The sequence below is a fragment of the Ceratotherium simum genome, chromosome 18, assembly GCF_057802395.1.
Source record: "Ceratotherium simum simum isolate JZ-2026a chromosome 18, ASM5780239v1, whole genome shotgun sequence".
In the NCBI taxonomy this organism is placed as follows: Eukaryota; Metazoa; Chordata; class Mammalia; order Perissodactyla; family Rhinocerotidae; genus Ceratotherium; species Ceratotherium simum.
The window spans coordinates 56736471-56761344 of NC_141917.1; the positions used below are offsets into that span (position 1 = coordinate 56736471).

Genomic DNA, 24874 nt, shown 5'->3' on the forward strand with positions numbered 1-24874 from the left:
GCCCTGTTTACAAGCTCAGAGCGGAGGTCACACACTCAGCCGCTATTTTGGTCTCTGGCAGCTTCAGGTAGAATTCAGAAAATCTGAGAGCCGGCCTGGGCCGGCCGTGGGCGCAAGACCCACGCCAAGTGGGAGAAGAGAACAGAACAAAAATCTTACCAAGAATCAGGTTTTATAGCTCAAACGTGTAATAAGTGTCTGGTGCAAAGGGCGCGTGTTGCTGGAAGCTGGAGGCAGAGAAAGAGGGAAGCCACAGCCGGTTTCGTTTGTCCCTCTTTGCACTGGAAGAAAGAGGAGAAGCTGGTAATGCCCAGAGTTGGCAGTGATGGGAGAAACTGAGTCACACGCTTCTGCCGAGAGAGACTGGGAGTAAAGGCTCGAGTTCACTGGGAGCCCAAACCACATGCCGGCCCTGTTTAAGCCCATCACTGGGGTCCTCTTTTTTTTTTTTTTTCTGAGGAAGACTGGCCCTGGGCTAACATCCGATGCTCATCTTCCTCTACTTTATACAGGACGCCGCCACAGCATGACTTGACAAGCAGTGTGTCGGTGCGCGCCCCGGATCCGGGCCTGTGAACCCCGGGCTGCTGAAGCAGAGCGCGCGCACTTAACTGCCGTGCCACTGGGCTGGCCCCCTGGGGTCCTCTTTTTTAACGTCACAAAACACTTGAGGGAGGAACTATTCTTATCCCATTTTGCAAGTGAGGAAACTGAGGCCCAGAGCGGCTAAGCCACATGTCCCAAGTCACACATGGGAGGGGCTAGGATTTGCAGCAGTACTGGGCACAAGCAGACTCAGAAAAGGAGCTGCCAAGATGTGTGCTCCAGGAGGAGCAACAGTGTCATCAACAACACAGCTTGCGGTGGTGGGGGGAGGGCTCTTAAAAAAAAAAAAGCAAGATGGTTACACTGGCAAGCCAAGTGCAATAAAGTGGTGCCCCTGCTGTGCAAAAGTTTGGCAGCTCCTCAAGAAGTTAAACCAAGTTACCATAGGCCCCAGAAACTCCACTCCTAGGTATAAACCCCAAATAATTGAAAGTAGGTGTTCAAACAAATACTTGCACGTGAATGTTCATGACAGCACTGTTCACAAACGCCAAAAGGTTGGAAAAAACAAATGTCCATCAATGGATGATATTGATGGATGAGTGGACAAACAAAATGCGGTCCATCCACACAATGGAATAGTACTCAGCCCTAAACAGGAACGAAGCTCTGACACACACTACAACGTGGATGAACCTCAAAACCTCACGCTGAGTGAGAGAAGCCAGACACAAAAGGACAAATAGTGTGTGATCCCATTTATATGAAACGTCCAGAACAGGCAAATCCTGTAGATTAGTAGATTAGTGAAAGCAGATTAGTGGTCGCCAGGGGCTGGGGGTGGGGGGATGGGGAGTGATTGCTCATGGGGACAGGGTTTCTTTTTTGGGTAATGAAAATGTTCCGGAACTAGATAGAGGTGATGGTTGCACAACATGATGAATGTATTTAATGCCACTGAATTGTATACTTTAAAATGGCTTAAGTGGTAAGTTTTATGTTATGTGTATTTTATCACTAAAAAAACAGTGTGGAAGCGTTTATGGAATGAAAAACAAATGTAAGCGAAAGAAAGACACACACAAATGTGTTTGCAAATGCAGAAAATATCTCAGGAAGGAAAAGCAAGAAATTGATAACACTGGGGCCTCCAGGGAGGAAACCCGCATGGGAGTGTGTGAAAGTGAGGATGGAGGGGAGACAACCCCAACACATCTTGTGCCATGTACATACATCAACAACTCAGAAATAAATATGATATGGACATTTTCCTTTTTCAAAGATGCTGCTAGTGGGGACCAGCCCAGTGGCGTAGCGGTTAAGTTCATGCGCTCTGCTTCGGCAGCCCAGGGTTCAGAGGTTCAGATCCTGGGTGCAGACCTACACACCACTCATCAAGCCACGCTGTGGCGGCATCCCATATACAAAATAGAGGAAGACTGTCACAGATGTTAGCCCAGCAACAATCTTCCTCAAGCAAAAAGAGGGAGATTGGCAACAGATGTTAGCTCAGGGCCAATCTTCCTCACCAAAAAAAAAAAAGAAAGAAAGAAAGAAAGAAAAGAAAAGGAAAAAACCCCATGCCACTAGAGGGTTTTTTAATTGTGGCAAAATCCACAACACAAAATTTACGATTTGTAAGTGTCCAGTTCAGTAGTGTTAAGGACATTCACCTTATTGTTCAACCATCACCACCATCCATCTCCAGATCTCTTTTCATGTCAAAAAACTGAAACTCTGTCCCTATTAAACAACAATTTGCCATCCCCCTCCCCCAGCCCCTGGCACCCTCCATTCTACTTTCTGTCCCTGTGAATCTGATGACTCTAGGCACCTCTTATAAGTGGAATCATGCAATATTTGTCCTTTTGTGACTGGCTTGTTTCTCTGAGCATAACATCCTCAAAGTTCATCCATGTCATATGTGTCAGAATTTCCTTCCTTTTTAAGGCTGAATAATATTCCACTGTATGGATGTACCACATTTTGTTTATCCATTTATCCACCAGTGGACACTTGGGTTGCTTCCTCCTTTTGAGTATTATGAATAGAGCTGCTATGAACGTGGGTGTACAAGTATCCCTTTGAAACCCTGCTTTCAATTCTTTTGGCCACTCGACTTTTATAACTTCTCATTTTGAAATAGTTTAATTAAGACTGACACAAAATTGCAAAAATAGTACAGAGTTTCCCTGGACCCTTAACTCAGCTTCCCCCAGTGAAATGGTCTATCTCACTAAACCATTGTCAAAACCAGTAGGTTGACATTGGTACTATGTAATGGACCACACCTTATTTCCCAGAGTTGTAAAAAAATTCACTTGTGAAGAGTTGTTCCAGGGCTGGCCCTGCGGCCTAGTGGTTAAGTTTGGTGCGCTCCACTTCAGTGGCCCAGGCTCAGTCCCAGGCTCGGGCCTACACCACTCGTCAGCAGCCACGCTGTGGCAGCAACCCACACACAAAATAGAGGAAGATGGGCACAGACGTTAGCTCAGGGACAATCTTCCTCAGCAAAAAAAAGAACTGTTCCTTTTAAAATTTTTATGCAGTTTTCTTAGGGTGAGAATGGAGGACAGAAAACACGACGGTTGGAGCCAGCCGGCTGGGTCCAGGTTCTGCCTGGCTTTTCCTGTGCTGCTCTGACCCGCCCACAGATGAGTCACATTCCCACCCCAGCCTCAGCTTCCTCATCTGTGAAACGGGAGTGGGAGAGTGCTGGGGCCCCAGGGAGTCCTGGGGGGAGGGTGAAGTCTAGAACGAAGAGTACGCTGGGGCTGGCCCCAGCGGCCAGTGGGTAAGTTCAGTGCAGTCTGCGTCTGCGGCCCGGGTTCCGTCCCAGGCACAGACCTACGCCGCTCTGTTAGCAGCCCTGCTGTGCTGGGAGCCCACATACTGAAAAATACAGGAAGATCAGCTTGGATGTTAGCTCAAGGCGAATCTTCCTCAGGAAAAAAAAAAGAATATTTGCATAGAAAACAATGTGGTCACACAGAATGTCTTCATAGGGCATCTTTTTATTTTTCAACAGAATGGGCCCATGTGTTTGCACATGGAAAGATGAGCATGATGTATTGCTTAGTCAATCAACAAACACCCAGTGTATCCAGTCCCTTCCATGTGCCCTCCCTCAATGTCATCTCCAATCTCTCCTAACACGCCTCACTGCGGTAATTTCACGTGTATTCATGCAACCGTGTAGCTGTCCACTGCCCTTCCCTCTGGACTGTGAGCCCTGGGAGGGCCAGGACCCCGTCTGACTAGGTCACTGCTCGCACAGGGCCCAGCACACAGTCAGTGCTCAATAAATGTGCTGAGTAGAGCAAAACCAACCATGCTGGAGGCTGGCTTGGGGGTGGCGGGGAGCTGCGTTTTTCTGTGGGCTTCCACCCCGACAGCACTGGGAGTTTGGGGGCCCACCACCACAGCAAGCCGAGCACCGTGCGCCTCTCCAGGCGGGTCTCCAGGCTCTCTGAGTATCGCCAGCTGCCACTGAGGGGGCCTTGGGAGGGAGGGAGGGAGAATGGGAGCCCATGGGGACCACACGGCTCCCTCTTGGGGCTCCTTCCTTTTGGCTCTGTCAGGGTAAACCGGGCCCCCCTGGGGGACTGGATGGGTCTTCTGGCCGAGTTAGGCAGAGGGACATCTGGGCAGACAGGCGCCTTTAAAAGGGTGAATGCCTCTTTTTCCTCCAGGTGGTCTCGAGATGTTCGAGTCCTTTAGGGAGCTGAGGCTAAAAGATGGAGGGGGCGATGGGGGCCAGCCCCGTGGCATAGCGGTTAAGTGTGCACGCTCTGCTGCGGCAGCCCGGGGTTCGCCGGTTGGGATCCTGGGCGCGCACCGACGCACCACTTGTCGGGCCATGCTGTGGCAGTGTCCCATATAAAGTGGAGGAGGATGTGCACAGAAGTTAGCCCAGAGCCAGTCTTCCTCAGCAAAAAGAGGAGGATTGGCAGATGTTAGCTCAGGGTTGATCTTCCTCACAAAAAATAAAAAAAAAAGATGGAGGAGGCGCTTTTGGTGATCAGCCACTGCGGAGGGCTCCCGAGCACACATCCTGCCCTGCCTTACAACTCCACTGCCCCGCCCTCCCCCCACACACGCACACACGTACACGCGCACACGCGCACACGCACACACGCACACACACAGGCAGCAAGAACGTTGAGGCTGCACCTGGCTTCCACACAGTAGGTGCTCAATCCATGCGCTGGCAGTGGGGATGTGTGGGGGTGGGGGCAGCGCTGGGTCAAGCAGGCCCTGCGTCCAGCTAAGGAACTTGCGCTGCAGAGCGCGGCGGACGATGGATGAGTTTCTCCACGCTCCTCCTGGGGAGTCTCTGCTGCTTCTGACTCTGGGAGATGAAAACAAAGTCGAGGCCCCAACCACCACCCCGTCCTCCGCTGAAACAACCATACTCTGTTCCTCGGCTCCTGCGCCCCAGGAGCGTGCTGGCCAAGGTACAAATGGTGTTTTGTTTCAGTCAGGCTGCCAGTGGCCAGGAAAGGCCCACCGGGGCTCTTGGCCTCCTGGAGGGAAGAAGGACTCACTCGATGCCCCGACCCGGAGGCTTTGACCCCTGAAGGTGTCTGGGTGTCTAGCTTCTCCGAAGAGACACAGACAGACACCTGAAAGTCCTTGGGAAAACCTCCCCAGTGGCCTCTGGGGCTCCGGCCTCAACAGAGTGTCCCCAAGGCTGGAGACATGTCGATCAGCAAGCCAGGCCCAGGATGGGGACAGAAAGGGAGGCTTGGCAAAGATGAGCAGTGACGGCACCCCCTGAGGTGATCCAGCTGGCCACAGTCCTGAGGATTCTGTGGGGAGATGTCTAAGGCATTGAACCTGTTCCCCACAGCTGGGCAGGAAACTTTTGTTCTGAGTTTGTACCCTCGGCACCCTCCCTTTTCTTTTGCCTAAAAGACAACTCCCTGGACACGTTTTATTTACCCTTCTGTACATGGTCTTTCATGAGTGGGACCACTTATCTACTTGAGCTATTTTTAACCAAAGCAAAAAAGCTAAGTAATACAAAGCGTTAAAATACAGCATCAAGATACAAAAACGGACATACTAATTCTAGTTAGGAATGTCATTATGATGTTACTTGTTTCAGATCCAAAATTATATTTTACCATCCACAATATTCAAAAAAGAACTTAGAGGGGCCGGCCCGGTGGCGCAAGCGTTTAAGCGCGCGTGCTCCACCGTGGTGGCCCGGGGTTCCCCGGTTCGGATCCCGGGCACGCACCGACGCACTGCTTGGCAAGCCATGCTGTTGCGGTGTCCCATATAAAGTGGAGGAAGAGGGCCGGCCCTGTGGCTTGGTGGTTAAGTGCGCGCGCTGCGATGCTGGCGGCCCGGGTTCGGATCCCGGGTGCGCATCGAGGCACCACTTCTCCGTTCATCCTGAGGCCGAGTCCCACATACAGCAACTAGAAGGATGTGCAGCTACGACACACAACTATCCACTGGGGCTTTGGGGGGAAAAAATAAAATAAATAAAATCTTTAAAGTGGAGGAAGATGGGCATGGATGTTAGCCCAGGGCCAGTCTTCCTCAGCAAAAAAAAAGAGGAGGATTGGCAGATGTTAGCACAGGGCTAATCTCACACACACACAAAAAAAAGAACTTAGATTTCTATACCTTACAGGGAAAAAACATCGGTTTATGTTCCACAGGACGCAGGAGCGTACTTTGCTGGATTGAAAGGAGATACACAATTTTCTAGCAGTTTTCTTTGTTTCTTGCCTCCTTTTGCAGGTGGCTGCAGCAATCCTCAGGGGCTGTGGACATCGTTGAGGGGGGTTTCCACCTGCAGCTTAAAACAGCAGAAACCAAAATTTAGGAAGAGAAATCTTAACCTCCGAGTAGCCCAGCCCAGCCCCCCGTGTCTCCCCGGGTGGCATTTGTGCCGCCAGAGCATCTGACACCCAGAGTCTGGTACTAATGGGGATGCATGTGTGGTGCCTCAGTTTCCCCGCCTGTCACGTGAAGGAAAACCCTGGAAGTGTCTCACAGGTTAGATGTCGGAGTTCAAGGAGGAACTGAGCCCTCAGCCCACATAAACAGCTCCATCCCCATCCTCCTCTTCCTCCTCCTCACAATTATTTTGTACAATGCATCTCTAACATAACATCATAACATGTCTTACATGTAGCATATACGTCATGTGATTTTTTAAAATAAGCTTTCTATATTAGAATAGTTCAGATCTACAGAAAAGTTGCAAAGACCATACAGAGAGTCTTCTAAGCTCCTCACCCAGCTTCCCTGAATGTGAACGTCTTACATTCTCAGGGCGCATCCGTCACAACTAAGAAACTGACATTGGCACACTGTTATTAATGACCTCCTGACATTATTCGAATGTCACCAGTGCTTCCACGTGTGTCCTCTCTCTGCTCGAGGACCCCGTCCTCACAGGGAACCCCACTGCGTTCAGTCGTCATGTCTCCCCAGTCTCCTCTGGTCTGGGACGGCTCCTCTGTCTTTCCTGTTGCTCGTGACCTTGGCAGTCTTGGGGAGGCCTGGCCGGGCATCCTGCAGGATGCCCCCAACCTGGGTCTGTCTGATGGTCTTGTCATGATTAGAACGGGGTTATGGGTGTTTGGGGAAGACCACAAAGGTGAGATGCCCTTCTCTCCTCGCCATATGGGGGATCTCTGACATCCACATGACTTAATCACAGCGATGTAATCTGGATCACTTGGTCCAGGTGGTGTATGAGTTTCCTGGGACTGCCGTAACAAATGATCACAAGCTTCGTGGCTTAAAACAACAGAAATTTATTCTCTCACAATTCTAGAGGCCAAAAGTCCAACATCAAGGTGTCAGCAAGGCCACATTTCCTGTGGAGGCTCTCGGGAGGGAGCCTTCCTTGTCTCTTCCAGCTTCTGGGGCTCCAAGTTTTCCTTGGCTTGTGGCCGCATCCCTCCAATCCCTGCCTCTGTCTTCTCTGTCTGTGTCTCAGATCTCCCTCTGCCTTTTTCTTTGGGCTTTGGCTCCATCCTAAATCGCAGACGATCTCATCTCAGGATCCTTAGCCTAATCACATCTGAAAAGACTCTTTTTCCAAATAAGGTCACGTCCACAGGTTCTGGGGTGAGGATGTGGACCTGTCTCTAGGGGCCACTGTTCCACCCACTATATGTGGCATCTACGTGCCTCCACTGTCAAGTTACTCTCTTCCCCTTTCTCTACTCTGTTCTTTAGAAGCAAGTCACTAAGTCCAGCCCACCCCCAAATCCTTTTGGGGCAGACGGATTTACATGTAACTTTCAGTGAATGGAAAATATTCTGTCTAGTGGATAAACCACAGCTTACTCAACCAGTCCACTGCTGTTAGATCTTTAGGTGGTTTCTGCTATTTTAGAATTGGCAACATTGCTGCAAGGCCTTGGCATAGAGTGGTTCCCTTCATTTGCAAGACCTTCTTAGTACAAATTTTCAGAAATGGATTACAGAGTTGAAGGGCATAAACACATTTATGGATTTTGAGACATAATGCCAATTTTTTTTTCCCACTTATAAGGAACTGTATGGGGCCGGCCCCGTGGCTTGGCGGTTGGGTGCACGCGCTCCGCTGCTGGCGGCCTGGCTTCGGATCCCAGGCGCACACCAACGCACCGCTTCTCCGGCCATGCTGAGGCCGCATCCCACATACAGCAACTAGAAGGATGTGCAACTATGACATACAACTATCCACTGGGGCTTTGGGGGAAAAAATAAATAAATAAAATTATTAAAAAAAAAAAAAGGAACTATATATCTACTAGTTTCACCACAACCTTGCCAGCATTGGGTTTTACAATTTTCCCTACTTTTTTTTTTTAGTGGAAGGTAGAGTATTTTTGTTAATTTGATAGATGCCTTGGTCCACACTCTTCAGGTTTTTGCCATCAGAAATACAATTTAAACTGGACTGAAAAAATAGGAGTATTGGTTCAAGGGATAAGGAAGGATGAGGATTTATGAAGCATCAGGTACAGCTGGATCCAGGATTAAACAGGGCCAAGCCTCTGAAGTGGAGAGATGGCCATGTCTACAGCTGACTCGTATTACTTCAGCTCTGCAATTCCAGAACTGTCCCAGGGAAGCCCTCTGATCAGTTGAGCCTGGTCATGTGTTCATGAGGGGGGAGGAGGAACTCTGCCGACAGCCTCAAAAAGTGGCCCATGCAAAGTCTCATGTTTTTACTCCTACAGGTCAGAGTCGAGAAGGCTTAAGTGTGCAAATGAGCAATTACAATGTGGCACAAAGCAGGTAATGATGAAAATCAGTGCAAGGTACTGAAGTTCAAAGTATAAGAGAGGGTAGGGGCCGGCCCAGTGGCACAAGGGGTTCTGTGGCGGCCTGGGATTCACCGGTTCAGATCCCGGGCATGCACCGACGCACCGCTTGTCGAGCCATGCTGTGGCGGCATCCCATATAAAGTAGAGGAAGATGGGCACGGATGTTAGCTCGGGGCCAAGCTTCCTCAGCAAGAAGAGGAGGATTGGCATCAGATGTTAGCTCAGGGCTGATGCTCCTCACACAAAAAAAAAGTATAAGAGAGGGAATAATTAGATTGTGGGGGGCAGTCATTGAAGAGAACCTGCATTACTGCAGGTTCTGCGCTAATTAGTGCTGATTTCCAGGGACAGAGTCCAAACTCCAAGTGGATTAAGCAATAAAGGACAACTTCTTGGGCTTATGTAAGTGGAAAGTCACACCTTACGGCTTCAGATATGGCTGGATCCAGGGGCTAAAACCCTGCCTCCCTTTCCACCAAGTAGCTCTTATGTATGCTGGATTCAACCTGCAGAAGATCAATCCTGATTTTCCAGAAGATCAATTCTGACAGCACTGGGCCGTCACTATCCCACTTTTAACAACCTCCATGGAAAGCGCTCTTCTCCCTCCTAGCCCTCAGTGTCCCTCTCAAGAGAGATTCTAATTGGTTTTGGTTGGTCACATGCTCGTCCTTTAACCAATCACTATGGCAATGGAGAACTCGGATTGGCCACCCCTACGTTGAAAGGGCTGACAAAAACTGCAGTCACTGCAGTCCGCCACACGGGGTCACCCAAGCAGAGTTTTCAAGGACGGATAGGAGTTTGTCAGTTGGGCAAAAAGAGAAAGACTTTACACACAGAAAAGTCTAGAAAAGTCAGAAAGAGGTGAACCAGCATGCATTCCCTTCCTACTTCCACCACCGTGTTGATGCTGGGACACTTCATGTTTCCCAATTTCTGTTGTTTACATCAAGTGGCCTTTACCCTTGGCAGACAAGACTTGGCTGGTCACCCTGATCCCTCTGACCGGGTTGGTAGATCACTATTGGCCACCTGCCAGCATCCTGCACTGATCCCAGACCTCGCCAGCTCCCCTGGGAGCAGCCCTAAGCCAGTGATTGACACGACCTAGAGAATGAATGCCCCAGCTGCCCTGACCTTGGGAGGCACCACCAGGGGACACAGCTCTCACACCATCTCCCTGAGGTCCCCAGGTGGACTGACTCCCAGTTACCTGCTGCATAGCCCACTCCTGGATGCCCCCTGCAGGAATCTTTCCCTCCCTGTCTCAGGTCTCACCCCCTAGTGGGGGCTTCCGGGGGTCACCCGCTGAATACACTGTGTGCCCTCGAGTCCTTATCTCAGGGTCCGCTTGTGGGGGAGGGGGAACCCCAAACTAAGACATGAAGGACAACTGTTGGTCCAGGACTGCCGGACCAACCGGCTGCCTGGCCCGTTATGCCGGCTCCACGTGTGGTCAATCCACTCAGCAGCCCTGGTTGGTGGAGATCATTATTCCTGTTTCTACGGAGAAGGGAGAGGGAGGAACACGCCTGAGCTCTCAGCTCCTTCATAGCAAAGCTGGGCACCCAGGCCCTGCTCCCCTCACCAGCTCCTGGAGGGTGGGTTTTTGTGCTCATACCTGTTTGCTGGGAGGTGGCTGGGCCTGTGGGTCCATCCTCTTCCACCCAGGCCTCTGAGGCCCGATACAGGAGACTCTTATTGAGAAGCTGAGCATCAAGGGTTCCCCAGCCGGCTCTGAGAGGCAGAGGGTCCTTTCAGCTGGAAGAAGCTGGCCCTGGGCTTGGTAAGAAAAGGTTTCAGGGCAACGCTGACACTCAGGAGGCCGGGAGAAGGGTAGTCACTGGAGGAGGGCACCTACTGCTCATTTACAGGCCCGAAGGTCAAGGCCGAGGAAAGAACCCTCATGGTCACCCAACTGGGCCTCTCCTGGGAATTTAGGCTGCCATTGTGCTCACAAGTGTGTGAAACTACATGCACGGTCGCCTAGGAGAAGTGAACTATTCAAACAAATGTCATCTATGTTGGAAGGAATCATAGCTAATGCTTGATGTAGTAGGCTGAGTAGTTCCCCTAAAAACATACATCCTAAAAAGTCTTACATGAGGCTGGCCCGGTGGCACAGTGGTTAAGTGTGCGCGCTCCGCTTCAGCAGCCCGGGGTTCACAGGTTCGGATCCTAGGCGCGTACCGACGCACCGATTATCAGGCCATGCTGTGGCGGCGTCCCATATAAAGTAGAGGAAGATGGGCATGGATGTTAGCAAAAAGAGGAGGACTGGCATCAGATGTTAGCTCAGGGCTGATCTTCCTCACACACACAAAAAAGTCTTAGATAAGTTCTAACATAACATAGGTAACATAGATAAGTTCTAACCTCTGTACCTGGGAATATGACATTATTTGAAATAAAGTCTTCGCAGAGTAATTAAGGATCTCAAGAGGAGATGATCCTGGATTTAGGGTGGGCCTAATAAGAGAAAGGAGTGTCCTTATAAGAAAAAGAGAGGAAGATGCGAGACCGAGACACAGAGCAGAAAGCCATGTGAAGACAGAGGCAGTGAGCAAAGTGATGTGTCTACACGTCAAGGAGCTACAAGGGTTGCTGACAACCCCAGAAGCTGGGAGAGAGGCCTGAGATGAACTGTCCCTGAGAGCCTCCACAAGGAACCAAGCCTGCTCACACCTTGATTTCAGACTTCTGAATCAAGTTCTATTGTTTTAAGCCACCCAGTTTGTGGTATCCGTTATGGCAGCCCAAAGAAACAAACACATTTGCCTATTTCTTTTGTTTACCTCTGTCTCCTCAATGGGCCCCTGAGTGCCAGGAGGGCCAGGAGTCCTGTCAGGCTTGTTCACCTCTGTGTTTCCAAGAGTAGGCACCTAGTAGGTGTGCAATAAATACTGCTCCCCCGTGTATTAAGTGCTCAGTATGTGCCAGACGCTGTTCCAAGTGCTTTTACATGGCTTAACTTGTTTCCTCCTCACTTCAACCTTCTAGAGCAGACACTATTATTACACCCATTTTACAGGGGGGCAAACTGAGGCTCAGAGGGGCACAGTCGGAATTCCAACCTACCAAAAGACGTGCTTTGGATAAAGATCAACTACAATAGTGAGAAACAGAAGAGTAAGAGCCCGAAGGGAGACATCAGGCACATCCCAATAACCACGGAGCCTCGATTTCGCCACTCGCAAACTGGCAGCAATACCAAGCTTTGCCCACAGCGTGGAGCCCAGATCAGCAAGGGATTCACTTGCGCATGCGCCCTTACTCACATGCCCTCACGCGCCGGAGCACGCTGCTCCGCCCCCTTTTGCAGCACTCACCGCGACACTTTACGGCCCTCTTCTCTTATTCCTCCAGCGAGAACACGCCCCGCCCCGCCCCTCGTTCCCAGCAGGCTCCGCCCTACTCCGCGTGGATTGGTTGTCCGTCTCTCGAGTCCCATGCTGACTGGCTCGTGTCGCTGCCACTCCCATTTCAGCCTTGTGGCGCGCGGTCGGGTGGCTACCGGCGGGCGCGTGAGCGGCGGTGGCAGGGCGGCGGAAGTGGCCTGCGAGCCTGGTGCCCGCCGACACCATGGTGAGGGCAGGGTGACGGCGAGGACTCGCCGGGAGGCAGGGGACGTGGCCGCCGGGGGCTCTCGGGCCGGGCGCTGGGGCAGGGGCGACGCGGAGCCAGCGTGCATCTGGGCTTCGAGTCCTGCCCCCCGGCCCGAGCGAGGAAACTGAGGCCGGAGAGGGCAGAAGGGCTCTCCCAGGCCGCCTAGCACGTCAATCTCGGGGGACTTAGGGCTGGGGGAACGTGCAGTCATAGTATAGAGGCCTAGCCGCAGTCTTCCCATTTTGCAGATGGGTAAACTGAGGCCGGAGAAGGAGCGGACCCGCCGAAGTGCCGGGTGAATGCAGCAGAGTGAGTTTTTGGGCGAGGAAGTGCCTCTGAGTGCATCCGACCCAGTCTAACCGCATACGTTGGAAAGCTGGAGCTCCAGGAAGTAGGAGGCAGGTCTGAGTTCTCAAATTAAGCCGGGGCTTAATTTCAGGGCTTGCAAGGCCTCTAGAGTGTTAGTAGCATACTCTCCTATGCTTTTCATTTCCAGGCTGAAAAGCAGACCCAGAGAGGGAGTTTGCTTCTCTTAGATCACACAGCATGTCATTCCAGGGGGAGAGGGGGCATTTTGAGCCAGGGGTGGACTAACTGCCCCCTCCCCATTCACAGAAGGAAAAATTGAGGCTCTGACAGGAAGCCTCTCCAGGACTATGCTGCTCATTGGTTGTGGAAGTTCTGGATCTAGGCCAGAGAGTGCCTGTGTCCCCAGTGTATAGAAGGGAAACAGAGGCCCAGGCAGAGGACTTCAGAGCTGGGCCTTCTGGGAGAGTGCCTGGCCCGGCAGCACAGAGTCACTCTGGGACGGTTGCTGCCGGGTTCTCAGAGCCAAGACTTAGTGAAGGTTCTCTATAAATCCTGCCGGCTGGTATAGGAATTCAGAGAAGTGAGTGGGTCCCCTTCTGCTGAAAGGCAGGGTTGGCCTGAGGGAATGGGCAGAAGCAGAAGGATCCCTGTTTGTTAAGCTCCATGGAGGCAGGATCTTTGTCTTTATCTCTGGTGTATTCCCAGAGCCTAGAACAGTGCCTGTGCTAAGTACAGACTCATTTCTTCAGCCTGAAGAATGTCCAGGAGTGGACAAGAGAGGACACACTGCCAGTTCCTTGTGGTCAGGGCCGGGCCGCAAGCAGGAGTCTGGGTGTGTGTGTGGCGGGGGGTGGGAGGGGGTGGTCCAAGACGGCTTCCTGAATTGGAAGCCTCAGGAAGCCATTGGGTCTGGATTGGTCTAGACCTGAGAACCAGACCCCAGACGTTCTGAGAAAGCCCAGAGAAAGGAATTCTCTGTCCTGAAGCTTTTCCCACCTCCAGATGTGCCCGTCTTCCCCTGAACTGGGTGTCTGACGTGTCCCGTCTCCCTTGGCACCTTGACACGTCTTCCTCTTTCCCATGGAGTTTTAAGTTCTCTGGGATCCTCCCCTTCCTCTCGCCTCTGCTTCCAGCCCAGTGTGGGGACGAGGATGTAGAAGAAGGCAAGACAAGGCCACTGTCCCAGGCCGGTGCAGCCTTGGAGGGCTGTCCCGATGCCACCCCTCCCCCTCGGAGCCTCTCCATTCCTTCTCTGTGTGCTGGGCAAGTATCCCACCCACCCCACGTGCCTCCCTGGCAGCACACGCATTTCCCTTGTGTATTTGTTCAGCAAATATTTACTGAGTCCTTCTCGCGTGCCTGGCCCTGAGCTTGGTGCTGGACGGAGTCCACACCCTCTGAGTTTTCCAGTCCAGCAGGAGGCTTGGTGTTCCAGTCTAGCCAGGGAGACATAATAAATAAACAAGATAATTAGAGACTGGCTATGGCCTATAATAGAAACGGCAGAGGGCGGCCCAGGTGGAAACCTTGTTCCCTGGACGGGGTTATTATGAAGGCCTGGCCAAGGGAGGTGACGTTTGAGCAGCCACCAGCCTAGGGGAGGGAACCACAGGAGCAAAGGTCAGGCGGCAGGAACAGGCGTGGCGTGTGAGGGACAGAGTGGGCCATTGTGGCTGGAGCTGTGTCAAGCCTGGCCTGGTGGCCTGCCTGGAGAGGGGGAGCGCAGGGAAGTCGGGAGGGTGGGGCAGGCGCTGGTCCTGTCTGTGTCTCAGATGTCTTCTCAGCTGCTCTGTGGGTGGGGCACTGCCGGCGACAGAGGAGGCTGTGGGTCCTCCAGGGCTGTGCTGCCAGTAGCTGGGACAAGGTGGTGGCCTGAGAGAGGCTGTCACCAGCCTAGAAGCTGTGTGTGGCTTAAAAGGACGCCTGCCGGTCCCCCGCTGACAGCCATCAGCCTACTTTCATGGCTTTACCAGGACCTTGCTGTGTGTCCCCGGGCAGGTCCCTCTGCCCTGGCTGCTGGGACCTCATCTAGAGGGCCTTGGCTGTACTGCTCCAACCCTCATCCACCTCTCAGCGCTGAGTCCGTCTTCATTCTTGCCTTCCACTGCTGACCTGGCCCTGTCCCCTCTCCAGTGATCTGGGCGGAGGACCCAAGTGTGTCATCACCCTGGTCCAGATTCCTGTTTCAGACACGAGAAAAGAGGCTTGCCTGGGATAGCCGGCAGTTTCTCTGTAGTACAGGCGACGTGGGCACGTGGCCCCTGCCTGTGAGTGTGGGCCTCCTGTTCCTCCTCCGTGGCTCGCTGCACCCAGGCCGCGTCACACGGATGCATTCCAGATGAGGGCCGGAGCTGCCGGTGCCACGTCAGGCCCCAGCCTGCCTGCCCACCCTCCTGAGAGCAGCGGCCCCTTCTTATCTCGGCCCTCCAGGAAGCCAGTGCAGGAAGTGGGCTTGGGCCTGGCTTCCTGCCGGCCTGGACCTCCCTGGTTGGCTCTTCTCAGGGAAGGGCCGTGGGATGTGGGATTCCCCGCCAAGTGCTGCCATGGGGAGCCACCCTATGGAGTTGAGGGCCACTTCCAGCCTATCCATGGCGAGGCTTTCTGGTTCCCACCACCTGGTACCCAGCCATGAGGGCGGGCGGACTCCCCTGTAAAGAGCTTCTGGGCGGCAGGCCCGCTCAGCATTCCCAAGTCGCCAGGGCAAGGGGTGGTGAAGCCGTGGTCCTCCTGGAGGCAGGTTCTCATCTTCGGGGCCCTCGGTCCTGATCCTTCATCAGGCAACACTGGATGGGCTGTCACTGGATCCCAGATCTCAGCACTGCCACCTGAGTCTCGCTCTGGAGACCCAGAGTATAGGTCGTTACTTGTGTTCCCGAAATGGAAAGAGCTGATTTTTTGCAGTTATTGTTGTTATGTAAGGAAATTCAGCAATGATGGAAAAAGAAATATCTCGAAAGCTCACCTTGTCTAGGTGAGTTTTAAAAGAGTTCATATCTTATCTGCCATCACTTGTGGTAACCACAGGCTTTTTCTGGAATGTTTCTTCCCCCTCACCTGGTGAATTCTTCTCTCTGAAAATCCAGCTCAGATGTGGCCCCAGTTGGGGTGGACTCCCCGTCATGCCTGGCTGAATCACTCTCGGTCCAGTCGAGGCTACCCTCTGAGGCGTGGGCTCAGCAGAGCTGGCTGTGGACAGATGGGGCCAAGCCAGGCTCTGTCTCCTGCTAGCTCTAGTGCTGGGCAAGTTCCTCAGTCTCTCGGCCTCAGTATCACCATCTGTAAAGTGGGCGTGTTAATAACCATATATGATGCTGAAAATGGAAGGCCTAGGGCTGCGTGTATGCACACGGATGCCTCAGAGACGTCTGCTGAGCAAAGAGCAGAAGGACGTGTATGCCGAGATGCTATGGATAGGCCTGGAGGGCTGCACCCTGGCCTCTCAGGGGTGTGACTATATGCAACACGAGTTAGAAAGCAGTGCCCGGAGTGGTCAGCACCGGGACCAGGTGGGGGCCGCCTCTGGGAAGGGGTGGGGGCTGTTTGAACACTTGCTTTCCTAAACTGGGAGGCAGGTGTCTGTCTGGAGCAGGCAGGGTTAGGAGAATGCATTTTCTGTTGGGACGAGGGATGTGCGCTCCCGCACCCCAGCGCTGAGGTGTCCCTCAGATCCCGGGGACTGGAGGCCTAGCCCTGCCTGGAGGCCGGGGCTCCCGCGCTGGTTGAACAGACAAGTCACGTGCCTATATTTGCCTTACAGCTGCCCTTGTCGCTGCTGAAGACAGCTCAGAATCACCCCATGGTGAGTGCCTGCAGTCTAGGACAGCGAGGGTCCGAGGGGCCAGCCGACCCTGCTCCCTGCCTGTCCACGAGGCAGCCTGTTCTCTCCTCCCTCTCACGTGTGTCAGGACCCGGGTCCTTTCTGCCGCTTATACAAGTAACCCAGGCTTGAGTTACACGGGAAGTGGAGCCCCTCTTCATTAATCCCAGCAGCTCACCCCGTTCTTTGATAGACGCATGTCCAGACTTTCAGCATGTATGTGAACATGAACGTGATTTTTTTAAACACAGATGGGGTCACGTGAAACACATTGTTCCCTCAACTACCTTTGTCCTTAATGGCACACTGTGGTCTCTGTCCATATGTTCTGTTTTCTTGTTTTTATTATGTAATTCACATAACATACAATTCAACCTTTTTTTTATTTTTGTGAGGAAGATCAGCCCTGAGCTGACATCCATGCCAATCCTCCTCTTTTTGCTGAGGAAGACTGGCCCTGGGCTAACATTGCTGCCCATCTTCCTCCACTTTATATGGGACGCCACCACAGCACGGCCTGACAAGGGGTGCACCAGTGCGCACCCGGGATCCAAACCCAGGCTGCCAGCAGTGTTGCACGTGCACTTAACTGGTAGGCCATGGGGCCGGCCCCCAATTCAACCTTTTAAACTGAACAATTCAGTGACATTTGTATATTCACAATGTTGTACAACCACCACCTCTATCTAGTTCCAGAACATTCCCATCACCCCAAAAGGAAACCCAATCCCCCTCCCCCAGCCCCTGGCACCCACTAACCTGCTTTCTGTCTCTCCGGATTTGCCTGTTCTGAACACTTCCTGTAAATGGGATCACACACTATGTGGCCTTTTCTGTCTGGCTTCTCTCTCTCAGCATGAGGTTTTTGAGGTTCATCCACCGTGCAGCGTGTGTCAGAGCTTCAGTCCTTGTGGACGAATGACATTCCATTGTCTGGGCAGACCACATTGTGTTTATTTATCTGCTGATGATGGACGTTTGGGTTGTTCTAGCTTTCTGGTGATTGGTGACTATTTTGGGTGCTGTGAACGGTTGTGTACATATCTTTGCATAGATGTGTGCCTTTGTTTCTCTGGGGCAGATACCTGAGTTGACTCTTCTCTACACCTCAGCCTTTTTCTAGCAACAGCATATCTTCAGAATGGTGTGCTACTTATGTGTTTTCCCAAAACACATCAAAATAGACGAGCAACTATTGCAGTGAAAACCAGTGTTTGCAGACCACCACAGCTCACGCATGTGCCCTCAAAGGGTGCCTGCCCCTGGGCCAGCCCCGTGGCTTAGTGGTTAGGTTTGTGCGCTCTGCTTCAGCAGCCCGGGGTTCTCGAGTTTGGATCCCAGGTGCAGACCTACACGCCGCTCATCGAGCCATGCTGTGGCAGTGTCCCATATATACAGTAGAGGAAGATAGGCATAGATGTTGGCTCAGCGACAATCTTCCTCAGCAAAAAGAAGAGGATTGGCAACAGATGTTAGCTCAGGGCCAATCTTCCTCACCAAATAAAAAAAAAAAGGGCACCTGTGCCAGCCTGGCGCCTGGCCACACTGAATCAGTGGCCACCCTGAATCAGTGGCCACTGTTACCCTAACCTCACTCATTCCTTTAAAGATTTGTGGTGTGATTGTTTGTTTTCTCTTTTTCTTTTTTGCACAAAAAAATGGTTTCATTGTAGAAAGTCTAAAATCCCCAGCAAAGTGTACAGAGGAAGCAGAACATGTCACCTGTAAGACGGGCCACTGGGGTCTAGGTGCTGCAGGCTGTGGCCACCGGGTCCCGAGAGGAGCTGAGGATGGGTCCGAGTGAGGCCGAGATAGTGGTGGCCAGCTCTTAGGGGCAGGGCTGCACCTCTTGGGGCCCACAGCTGACTTGGGGCCCGTTCTCTCCAGTTGGTGGAGCTTAAAAACGGGGAGACATACAACGGGCACCTGGTGAGCTGTGACAACTGGATGAACATCAACCTGCGCGAGGTGATCTGCACATCTAGGGTGAGCGCCCCGTGCCCCGGGGTCTATGCCCGCTGCCTGGGGGCCCTTGGGTGGGCTGGTCAGGCGGGCAGAGGGCGTGGGGGCAGCATGGCCGTGAGTGCGCCTGGACCTGGGGCATACTGAGCCTCAGCATCCTTGCTTCCTAGTGGGGTGGGGGTGTCCCTCAGCCTAGCACAAGTTGGCCTTCTAGGGGTGGGGCTTGTGGGAGGGGTGGGGTCCAAGTCCCCCTGTGTCCTGGACCTGTATCTGTGGGGACGTTGCCCAGGCGGGTGCTGAGCTGCTCGCTGGCCTCAGCTGCTGTGTGTCTGTGGGTGCCACCCCGACCAGGAAAGACTTAGGCCTGGGGGCACTCCCGGCTATGAATCCCTGCTGCAGGCCCGCCCCTCCTCCCCAGCCTCTGCTACCTTCTGTCCCGGCTATGGACGGGCCATGGGGGTGTGGCCGATGGGGTGTCCAGGCCACTAGGGGGCGAGGGCAGCCCCGTGGCCTGTGGACCAGGAGGCTTGTTTACCTCCTGAGGCCTGAAACCAGGAAGTACAGGACCAGGAGCATCACTGGGCAGGCCAGGGCTGAGGGACAGTTCCCTGGGGTCACGGCCTTCCCCACTTGAGGATGACCCACAGAGCGATGAGGACGAGGACAGTCATGAAGGCAGGGCTCCCTCCCGCTAACCTGTGCCAGGCTCTGCTAGAACTTTCCTTCCACCTTGATTCTAGTCTCTGTCTCCCTGCCAGCAACAGCCCCCCCATAGGGAGGAAGCAGCTGGGGGCCCCAGCCAGACCGGGGCTGCCTTGAGCCCGTGGGCAGCGTGCCCCCAGGACTCATCACACTAGAGTACAGCAGAGCCTGGGGCAGCCACCCTCGGCCCTGCTCTGTCCTGGACAGTTCACACCCCCACAGGTAGACAGGTGGGCCTGACTCCCTCCCCTCACCTGTGCGGTTCTGGGACCTGCTTCTTGTGACGGGACATCGTGGGGGGCCTGCCTTCCTCACCAGCCTGCTAGAAGCTTCCTCCTGGTTTTCATGCCGCACTCCCAGCAGTGGGTGTCTCGGTGGTTCCAGTGTGGCTGGAGCAGACAGTGCCACAGTGCATAGCCCAGCACATGTCCTTCTGCACCTGCCCAAAAGGTCTGTGTCCGCTTCTGGGACCTGGAAGTAAGCACCGGGTCTCAGGGTGAGGTCAGTCTGGCCTCTGTGACCAGCCGAGACTGGGCAGGCCCCCTCCCTGAGCTGGCGGTTGGGAGGACCGGCTGGTATGAGGTTCACATTCACTCAGGTGGTCCGGCCTCCTCATCTGTAAACAGGCGAGAGCAGCCCCTCCCTCCCTCGGGCAGTGGGCGGCAGGATGCAGGGACCCTGGGAGCAGAGAAACTGCGGGAGAGCTAGGGTTGGTTGGGAGGCACTTAGCTTAGCCTGTCGGCTGCCACTACAGAAAGCAGAGGAAGCCCTGGTTCCCATGGGGAGTGTGCTGGGCCCGGCCTGTCCTTGGCTGAGGGAGAGCCCAGCGCTGAGCGTCCAGCCCCAGCCCTGGGCTTCCGTGGAATCATTCTGTTTCTGTCTGGCTGTACTTTGCATCCCATGGACTTGGCCCCCTGCCTACCCTTTCTGGGAGAGGAATCCCCTGAGGCCTCGTGGGGTTCCTATGTGGGTTGGGGGCTCATGCGTGTTCCTGGGAAGAGTCAGCTCCTGAACATTCTGTTTGTCCCGCTGAGCGCCTCCACTGGGCCGGACCAGACCGGCCCAGGCACTGCTGACGAGTGTCATGCAGGAGGACTAGGGGTTTCAAGGAGGTTGGCAGGCAAGGCCTGAGGAGGGCCAGAGTTATCTGGACAAGGAAAGGTGGGAACAGCGTGTACAAAATGCTGGGGGCAAAAAGCCCATGGTGTGTGTTCCAGAAGGTTCCATCTGGAAGGTGTGTTGAGGGCTGAGAGAGGGCAGCCAGGGTGGGGCTGGACTTTGGGCCCTCGGGAGCCGCACTGAGGAGTTGAGACTTCATCCTTGGCCAAGGGGGCCCTGATTGGGTTTTAAGCAGGGAGATGTCTTGGTCTGATTTCTAGGGCCGTAGGGGAGGAGAGGGCTGCCCAGGCCTCTGGCTCAGGGCATCGGGGGTGGGGCTGGGGAACTAATCTGATGGGCGAGGCCCTGAGCTCCTGCCCAAGTGAGGCCTAAGGGGGTATGGGGGGGCGGGTGCTAGTCACGGGGTGGGGGGGGGGGGGGCGGAGGCAGCTGATGTCCTAGGAACCGAGGGCTGGTGTTGCTTGGGAGTCGGCGACTTTGCAAGCCCCTTCGTTTCCCCAGCCTCCCTTAGCTCGCCTGAACACTGGCCTTGTTGGGAGCTGCCCCTGGTGGGCCGCAGACCCGCTTCTCTGACCCCGCCCAGCCCTCTTCACCTGCACACAGGGTCCCTATCCTATGTCCCACGCCCAGCTCAGACCTTGTCAAGAGATACTTCTTGGATGAATGAATGAGTCAGGGCACGTAGAGAGGGTTCCAGAAGGTGGATTCTGGAGGGCTGGTGGCAGGTGGTGGGGGGTGCTGGGCCTTGGCGGTGTCTGGTACATGGGGCAGCCCCACCCCTCTCTGGCTTCAGGCTGTGGGTAACCAACCCCATCCCACACAGAGGACAGGCGAGGACGAGGAGGCCTCCTCCCACGTGGCACACGCTGGGCAGGGCCCCGGCTCCTGCCCTGCCTGCCCGTCCTCTTGTGTGAAGGGTTGTGAGGGTCTGGCGAGATGGCGCTGGCGGGTGGCCCGACCCCGTGTCGGGTCCCGACTAAGAACTTGGCAGCGTTCAGGGCCGACGCCTGTGCAGGGGGCCTGGGCTCTGGGTGGGAACGGGAATGAGGGGGTGGGTGCCGCCCTGGCTGTCTGCACCTACTCTGCAGGGCCCCCCAGGTCGAGCCCCCTCTGCCCCCGCAGGACGGGGACAAGTTCTGGCGGATGCCCGAGTGCTACATCCGGGGCAGCACCATCAAGTACCTGCGCATCCCGGACGAGATCATCGACATGGTCAAGGAGGAGGTGGTGGCCAAGGGCCGGGGCCGCGGCGGCCTGCAGCAGCAGAAGCAGCAGAAGGGCCGAGGCATGGGGGGCGCCGGGCGAGGTAGGCCTTCCCTCCGTTCCCCGCTAGCAGGCAGGGCGCGGAGGCGGGGGTGGGGGGGGTGGGGGGTGGGCGTGTGTGTGGCTGCAGCACGTGGCTTCCGTCCTGGCTCAGTGTTGACATTCTCGTCTGGTGCCCTCACGGTGCCGCGGGCCCTGCCTCTGAACCCCCTGCGTAGAGCTGGGGGGCATGACTCACAGGGCTCCTTTGCCAAGCAGCCGATGCTGCTGATTGCTGTCTGCCCCCACGCCTCAACCCCCCCGCCCCCAGCTCCCCAGGGAGCCCCTTGAGCCCTGGTGGGCAGGGCTGACCCCCACCTGCCGGCCAGCAGCGGTCCTCGCTGCCATAGTGGGGTAGTGTCGGCACCCATGCAGTGCCCATGTGGACCTGGGACTTGAGTCCTCATCTCAGTGCCTGCCTGTGTCTCCTGGTAGGTGCTCTGGGCACAGCACCTCCCTGAGCCTCAGTTTCCCCTCTGCAGAGAGGGTCTTGTGTCCACCTCACTGGGCTGCTCACACAGCACCCTTTCCCTGCTGTGGCCTCATTATACAAAACTGAGATCTTGTCTTTTTGATAGACTCCCTCCCCCACACCCGAGATTATAAATCTGGCATAAAATTCAATTTGTTGTGCAGGCAGCTGGGGCCTGAGCCCAGAGGCTGTCTGCCGGACCCGCCCCTGCCCCGCTCATGTTCTTGGAGGGCCCTGGCTTTGTCTTCCCTCTCCGGGGCCTCCTGTGTGCCAGCTCAGGAGTGAGCCGAGGGAAGAGGGCGGGTGGGAGGGTTGTGAAGGCCTAGGCATAAGTGGGCTCAGGAGACTCAGGCCAGCTGAGAGCCAGGCTCTCGGCACTGGGGGCCCTGGTGCTGAGTGAGCCGCCTGGAGGGGCAGGGAGGGCGGGAGAGCGGCTTGCTTGGCTCTCTGAAGAGAGGCCACGAGCCCTCAGCGGCAGGTGGAAATCCTGCAGAAGCCCCCACGTGCTGCAGCTCCACTTGGCAAAGCTGGTCTTGCCCTGTGCGAGGTGAGGTTGGGCAGCCCCTGCCAGCATCGGCCTCCATCCTCAAGGGGCCTGCTGCGTGTTGGTGACAGAAGGGGGCCTGTGTGCACATTTCCGTGTCCCCGTGCCACCCCAGTCCTTCCAGGACCTCCCTGAGCAGGGGGCACACCCTATCCCCCACTACGCCCTCCCTCCAGCAGCAGTGCCACGTGCTCCCACCTCGGGCCCCACATAAATGTCCTTTGGAAACATGGCCCCACTGCAGGCTGGCAGAGATTGGAGGGCAGGAGTCCCCTGTCCCCTGTGTCAGCCCTGAGGCTGACACAGGAACCCCAATTGTTTCTCTCCTGGGCCAGCAGATGTGGGCGGTGCAGCCCCCAGCCTCGCCCTGCTGCCCAGGTCTCTGCATTATCCTGGGATGAGTCCTGCCCCTGTCCTTGTTCACGCTCCCCCCTCCTCCTGGAAGGCCTTCTGGCTTTGTCCTTCCAATGACTGTCCCCTGCCCTGGGCCCTCTCTTCCAAGAAGCCTGCGCCAAGCCCCGATGTGACTTGGTGCCAACCTCTGTCCTCCTGGTCTTGTCCTTTGTCACACTGAGAACGTTCTGAAGCACCACCCATGCCTGGCCCTGGTCAGACGCTCCTTCCCAGGTTCTCAGCCCATTCTTCCCACCAGAGGTGTGACCACCGCCCCCACTTTACAGAGGGGGAAGGGTCCCCAGTCTGTGTCTATAGCGGGGCCTCCAGGCCCAGCTCCACTGCAGCCCCCACTCTGTCCCACAGGTGTGTTTGGCGGCCGGGGCCGAGGTGGGATCCCGGGCACAGGCAGAGGTCAGCCGGAAAAGAAGCCGGGCAGACAGGCGGGCAAACAGTGAGCCGCCTCTCCACACCCCAGAGACTGAGCCGCCAGCGCCACCATCGCTGCCACTGGCATCTGCTCCCACCCCCAGGCCTTCTTTCTGCTCGCCAGGTCACCAGTCTGTCAGAACAACTCAACCAAGATAAGAGGCCAGTGTTGGGGGGGGGCCCCCCCGCCTGTGCATTTTGTGATCTTTTTTACGTAAAGTCCCTTTTTTTTTTAGCCAGCGTTTCTACAGCTGGAAATGTTACTCGGTGCTTCTGGTTTTGAGAAGTCACAGCTGACTTGATTCATGGACGATCCTGTGTTTAATGCATCCTTAAAGCCGTCACTCTTGTTTTAAGGGCAGGTGTATTCCCAACAGGTTTGTTTTGCATTTTGTGTCGGATTCCCGTGTGGCAAACAGACAAGAGGTTTTTATTTTAAGCTCTTTGCGCTGAGGTTGACAGCCTCCGGAGTTTCCTGAAATTGCCTTTTCAAAACAAATCCAGACAAACCGATGCCTCAGAAGCTGTTTCGGGAACGTCACTGGGTCCTGCCGCTTCGCTCCCTCTCTCCCTGTTTGTGTTAGAAAAATAAAAACAAATACAACTACAAACTGCAAATCCCTAATTCCTTTTGAGTCCCCAGGCCCAGCTGGTGTGCAGTGTCCTCAGAAAGCACAGCCCAGCAAGAGAAGTTTCCTTTCGGGGGTTGTGGCCTGTCTCTGAGGGGAAGCATTTCGACAAGACATTGGTTCCGTGTCCCTGGGCATCCTCTTACTGGCATCTGGGCAGTGGGGGCCCTGCACCAGGTTTGCCTGTCACCCTCCCCTCTCTGTAGAGGGAGTTGATGCTGGGGGGGGGGGGGCGTGTCGGGCTGGAGCCAGCGTGACGCCCATGTGGCCTGTCCTTGCCACCAGCGTTCCCCGCTCTGTCCCCGTTTTGCAAGCACCCTTCACACCCCAGTTCACTGAGAGAGAAGCTGTGGCAGGTGACTGCCTCGAGGAATGCAGGAGGAAGCCTTTCAGGAGGCTCTGACCTCTCTGGGTCCTGCACCTCTGTCCAGACCTCAGTGATTTGCCTGAGACACTGAGCCAGCAGTTTTATAAAATGCTTCCGGTGACATGGTCTGCGGACCGATTTGACTTTTGTAAGTGAAGGGAACCGCAGGGACAGCCGGGTGCTGTGAGGGAGACAGCAGCTCCAGCCAGTTCCCATGGATTCTCCTAATTGTCACTGTGTCGAGACGTGTTTTGAGGGTGGTTGGAATAAAAGGCATTGTTGCCCCGAGAATCCCACTTGTTAGATCCATAAAGTGCTAGCCCAGTCGTCTCAAAGATCTCGGCTTTTACGATTTCTCAGCTGGTGCCCTGGACGCTGCCCGGGCT

General features: G+C 54.8%; 1 protein-coding gene across 4 annotated transcripts; it reads left to right on the plus strand.

Annotated features, from left to right (window-relative positions):
* The first annotated feature begins 12296 nt into the window (after window positions 1–12296).
* LSM4 (LSM4 homolog, U6 small nuclear RNA and mRNA degradation associated) lies at window positions 12297–24103 on the plus strand. 4 transcript variants are annotated; one of them, XM_087443510.1, is made up of 6 exons: window positions 12378–12422; window positions 12692–12845; window positions 16510–16551; window positions 18457–18555; window positions 21475–21658; window positions 23430–24103. In XM_087443510.1, the coding sequence occupies exons 3-6, from the start codon at window positions 16549–16551 to the stop codon at window positions 23519–23521; spliced, it is 378 nt and encodes a 125-aa protein (XP_087299636.1). In that variant the 5' UTR covers window positions 12378–12422; window positions 12692–12845; window positions 16510–16548; the 3' UTR covers window positions 23522–24103. The 4 variants fall into 4 exon arrangements, with proteins under 4 accessions (XP_004423014.1, XP_087299636.1, XP_087299638.1 ...); XM_087443512.1 differs by having other exon boundaries at window positions 12692–12841; XM_087443511.1 differs by having other exon boundaries at window positions 12692–12752.
* The last annotated feature ends 771 nt before the right edge of the window (window positions 24104–24874 follow it).